General features: G+C 43.0%; 1 protein-coding gene across 1 annotated transcript; it reads left to right on the plus strand.

The window, feature by feature from the left end:
- The first annotated feature begins 1,497 nt into the window (after positions 1 to 1,497).
- Positions 1,498 to 5,119, plus strand: cited4b (Cbp/p300-interacting transactivator, with Glu/Asp-rich carboxy-terminal domain, 4b). The gene is made up of 2 exons (XM_041234122.1): positions 1,498 to 1,696; positions 3,054 to 5,119. The coding sequence occupies exon 2, from the start codon at positions 3,072 to 3,074 to the stop codon at positions 3,825 to 3,827; it is 756 nt and encodes a 251-aa protein (XP_041090056.1). The 5' UTR covers positions 1,498 to 1,696; positions 3,054 to 3,071; the 3' UTR covers positions 3,828 to 5,119.
- Positions 5,120 to 5,516: the final 397 nt, after the last annotated feature.

Raw genomic sequence — 5,516 nt, forward strand, 5'->3', positions numbered from 1 at the left:
CAAGTGACAAGTTGCAGGAGCATGTTTATCTTTAGCAAGGAAACTAGATTGTCAGAATCTTTCAATTGTTTTTTTTGTTTTTTTCAATGGTTGACTGAAAAGCTGAATTTGGTGCAGTATTTTTATTTTTATTTTTTAAAGGAAAGATAACAGACTGGAATGACTTGATCCTGTTGTTGTTTTCAACCAAGTATAGGTGCCACGAGTGGAGCCACACCCCACAGTGAGCGTACAGTGTTTACAGCCTAATGTAAATGCATCAGGACATTCCTGCCTCTATGAATTGCATACTGCACCCAGAGAACTATGCAATTGCTCCCTCTTAAGAATGCTGTAATAAAGGATGGCAACAGCACGTTATAACCAGTTCTACACTATAAAGGGATGCTTTATAATGAAGCTCAGAACTACTGCATTAATATTATACTCCTATAGACAGACTACCTCATCAATATTTCCCCATCCGAGTTATTTTGAACTTCCAACATTTGCATTGCACCCCAAAAGGAAGAGAGACAAATTTACTCCAACCCTGAGCAGTATATTGCATCCGTAGTCAAAATGCCACTAATCACTGTATTCCCCATTAATTTACAGTGCACGCTACCACCTAGTCCTTCAGCCCTAACCACTAGGCCACCCTGCCTCCCAGTCCCTCTGCTCAAACCACTGGGCCACCCTGCCTCCCAGTCCCTCTGCTCAAACCACTGGGCCACCCTGCCTCCCAGTCCCTCTGCTCAAACCACTGGGCCACCCTGCCTCCCAGTCCCTCTGCTCAAACCACTGGGCCACCCTGCCTCCCAGTCCCTCTGCTCAAACCACTGGGCCACCCTGCCTCCCAGTCCCTCTGCTCAAACCACTGGGCCACCCTGCCTCCCAGTCCCTCTGCTCAAACCACTGGGCCACCCTGCCTCCCAGTCCCTCTGCTCAAACCACTGGGCCACCCTGCCTCCCAGTCCCTCTGCTCAAACCACTGGGCCACTCTGCCTCCCAGTCCCTCTGCTCAAACCACTGGGCCACCCTGCCTCCCAATCCCTCTGCTCAAACCACTGGGCCACACTGCCTCTCAGTTCTCAGTTAATTAAGTCCACAGTAGAAGGCTGCTCCACTTCAGATAAATAAGGGCCTTCGTTATAGAAAGACCAGCACATTGATATTTGGAGCAGTGTTCTTTAAAAGCGAGTTAAACTCCACTAGAAGGGCTTTGTTTGTCTTCCACATAAACGGTTAATAATAAAAGTGACTTGCTTCTTGAAAGTTAGCTATCTAGCGCCTCCCGTTTCTCAAGGGCAAGCAGCAGGCAACCTCCGTTAAACTAAGCCGGCCTCTTTTCAACAACCAAATTAAACAAAAACAAACGGGAGGGAACTAATTGGCCAGTGGGACTTTTCGAGGTAATCCACTTTTGCACAATGATTAGGAGGGCCAATGGCGGCAAAGGAAAGGAGGGCACTCGAAAGCTCCTCCTTCGCTCCTCTCTCTTTCTCTATCTGAGCTTTTTAGTGTATGTAATTCCAGGGCTGACCCAGAAAATACACACTCGTTTGAAGATCAGTTGCGACTGTCTTTGTGTTCCAGTTTTCCAAGAGCATGAAGCTTTTCGCTGTGGAATTTATCTTTTAACCTTTATGCGCTTCTGTAAAGATTTTATACAAAATACAACCACAGCTGAAGTTTGGAGCAACACCGTACTCTGGTATGTATTGTGTTTTTATTCGATATTATTAAAGGGGATGGAAATGTTACGCTCGCTTTGAGAGTTTTTTTTCACAGAGCGTTTCCATTGTTTGCTGTTTTCCTTGGAATTCTTGCAAGTGCAATATTTATTTTATTTTTAGTGTTTATCCTGATGAGCCATTTAAGTAAAACTTGGAAGTGTTGAAATAAGCAAAACTCTGGCGGTTTTTGGTTGCTTTGTTACAATTTAGACCACACACATTATATTATAGTGTGTGTGTGTGTGTGTGTATATATAACACAAGCTTTATTAATTCAATGATGTAATAACAATGTGAGCCCCTTAAGTTTTGGTGGGGCAATCGTGACTCTTTATTTGATGCCAACCGGGTTTTGTAAACGGGGTTATGCTTATATTTGCACACATTTGTTACCCACTATAGCGAACACTTGGTGTCATTCGCAGCAGTCAGGGCGCAGAAGGGTTAATGCCTTGTGCAAATTCGCTGAGCGCTGTTTTCGGTAGATGTCTCAAGGGGGCACAACTGCAGCAAATCAGCAATGGCTGATAGCAAAGAAAGGAAATGTTGCCCTGTAGTTTAAATACATATGCAGAAGGGTGTTTAATTGAACGCATTTTTCGCTCCTGGTTACCAACCGTGCCCGCAGCTTGGCTTCCAGACAACTGTGTGTTTTAATATAGTTCACATGTAACGCGGTGGTTTATATAATCCTGTTAATTATTTGCTGGAAAAGGGACTATTGAACAGCAGTGGCGAAATGGTCTTTCAAACCATTAATGATATTATAGCGCCGGTCTTGTAAAACTGTTTGCCTTTTGTGAGCAGAGAGCGAGGTGGCACAATGTAGTGTGTTTGCACTAGGTCAGACAGAAGCATGTCCTCCTAAGTCGGGTAAACCCAGTTTGTCTAAAGCTTAAGGGTTTGCATAAAATATATCTAATATGAGAATTAACCCCAGAATTATTTTTATTTCTTTTTTTGACACAGGATGTGTGACTCGATGTGACCCAGTTTAATAACACAAAGCCTCAATACTCCTGTGTTAACAATTTTGAAATGGCATCATAACTGGACTGTACACTGCTTTATTTTGCAGTGTTATTAATTGGTATATCAACTTAAATGAGTCAAGTCGTTTAGCTGACGCTTTTTCCTGCCGAAGCAAAAATGGCATTTTGTAAACCCCTGGGGAGAAAAAATAACAATAAAATAATTATTTCAGAGTATCTGTGCTGTCTTAAACAAGACGTGGGGAAAATAGAAGGGGGGGGAAAAAAAATTCAGTCGCTGTCATATATATATATATTGTTTCCACTTCCATTTACTAAATGGTTTTTATTTTTTTGTTTGCAGTGCCGCAAGGAATAAGCCATGGCCGAGCATATGATGATGCCCATGAACCACGGGTCCGTTGGCGGGGGCCTGCATAACTACAGAATGGGGATGAACGGTGGCCTGCAGCAGGCACCGCCTCAACACCACCTGCAGCAAGCCGGGCTCAGGAGCCTCCCGAATGGCCAAATGATGCACTACGGAGGGGGGGCTCCAAGCAACATGGAAGCTGCGATGAGGCCGCGGCCCGGAATGATAGCAGGTCTAAACGGTGGGCAGATGAACAGCGGGCAGATGGGGCATCACCACCAGATGTCTAACAACGTTATGTACAACAACCAGAGCCAACAGCAACACCTCCCACAACAGCAGCAGCAACAACACCACCATCACCAGCATCCACAGCAGCAGCAGCAGCAGCAGCAGCAGCAGCAGCAGTACGTGAGTGGGGGGATGACCTCACAGCAGCTTATGGCCAGCATGCATTTGCAAAAACTCAACACCCAGTACCACGGGCACCCTCTGATGCCCATGACTGGGAACCATATGAATTCTGGACCACAATACAGAATGGCACCCAACCAGTTGGGGGGCATGCAGCATATGGGGGCCCCTGCCCTGACTTTGAATATCATGGATACAGACTTGATAGATGAGGAGGTACTGACTTCTCTGGTCTTGGAATTGGGCTTGGACCGTATACAGGAGCTCCCTGAACTGTTTTTGGGACAGAATGAGTTCGATTTTATCTCAGACTTTGTTAGCAAACAGCAGCCCAGCACAATAAGCTGTTAGGGGAGGTGGTAAGCTTTTTAGAGACAAGGAAGGGTTGGTGTTGTGGGGTGAAGTGGGGGGGTGGGGGTTATGTCGGACAATCTTATTTTTTTTTTTTTAATTCTATATATTTATGGTAATATTAAAAAAAAAAAAAAAAAAAAAAAAAAAAAGATTTGCACTGGATTACCATTTGTCTTCAGGACTGTTGGATATTTTGAGACACATTTCAGTTCATGCAATAGTTTTTGTGTCCTTTGTGTTTTTGAAGGATGAATGTAACCTTACTTGGCAGGATTCACATTCAAACACAACAGCTAAGTCGTTTGCCCAGCCTTGAAAGATTTGGCTTCTCTGAGCTTTTTAAATCATTTGTTTTTCGTTGTGGATTTAGAACAAACTTGGGAGGGAGGGAGGGGGGTGTGGGGTAGGGTAGTGACAACAATTCCAAAACCTGGACTTTTAAATGCAATGTGGGACTTCTCACTCTGAACGAACCTATGAAAAGGGGGGATTGAAGATGCCTTTGCAGGAACTGTTGATTTTGCTTTATAATTTCTGTGCAAATACTGGTACAAAAATCTGTACACAGTGGGCTTAGCTAGAAGCAGATAGAAATGTGTGCTATGTACTGTATGGGTGGGACAGATATAGTCAAAATAGTTTCTGCTATGGCCAGCTGTCCTACTCAAGATTTACAACTTGGGTGTGGTTCATTCTTGGGGATTTCCTGAATAATTAAAATATCCCATTACCATTTACTGTGGATTAAGCAGCTTTGCAAGTGAATTGATGTTTTTTTTTTTTTTCTAACCCCCCCCCCTGCCAATATTCCAATTGGGACATAAATCCCCCTGGGTCCCAGTCCTTAGTTCCAGCATGGTGGGCCACAGTAGCTCGCATTTGTTTTTGTAAACCACTATTTCCTATACGTTTAGCCAAGCAAATAAGCTCTCTCTGGTGTGGTATGCTGTACCAAAGCAGAAATCTACTATATTTGTTTGAGTAAGCGCAGTGAAAACTTGCCTGTAGTCATATTTTCACAAGGAATCAGGATTGTATTCCCCCCCCCCCTCCCCAGCCCACTGCTAGGGCTCATGTTAATAGCCCTCGACAGATTCCCATTGTACAGATGGTACTATATTAGACGAAGCTTTGTTAATTTAACTTAATTTAAAGAGTCTCAATGCAGAGTTACATTTTTCCCTCCCTCTTTCCTGCCCTTCCTTTTTTATCTGTTTTTGGTCCTTCTTGGTCCTATAAAGCATTTGTATTTATTTTCAGAATTAATAAAATTGATATTTATTTAATAATCAAACAGACCTGAGCACTTTCTTGTTGTTGTTAATATGTTTTACTGGTATACACATGGCTTGGCTATTCAAATATTCTTAAATTTTAATGAAAACTGTAGCATAATTGTACTCTTACAGAAAGAAAAAAAAAAACTGGTACCGTAATTACCAATTTAGGAAAGAAACACTGTTCTATACAGCAGTCATTTGTAAATTCTTTTGAGTGAACCTGGTCATTTTTGCCACTGAATGCATTTCAAGCAATGTCTGTTTGAATATTCGAAATGTACATTTCGTTTCCTCAGAGTTTCTGGAAAGGACATGTTGCAAAATGAACTTGCTGTAGTGTTTGGCTAGGCATGTCTTTATAGTGCTGATGAGTTAGATGCATTTGGTGCAAGGATTCCAGTGAAGC

Source organism: Polyodon spathula, chromosome 32, assembly GCF_017654505.1.
Source record: "Polyodon spathula isolate WHYD16114869_AA chromosome 32, ASM1765450v1, whole genome shotgun sequence".
NCBI lineage: Eukaryota > Metazoa > Chordata > Actinopteri > Acipenseriformes > Polyodontidae > Polyodon > Polyodon spathula.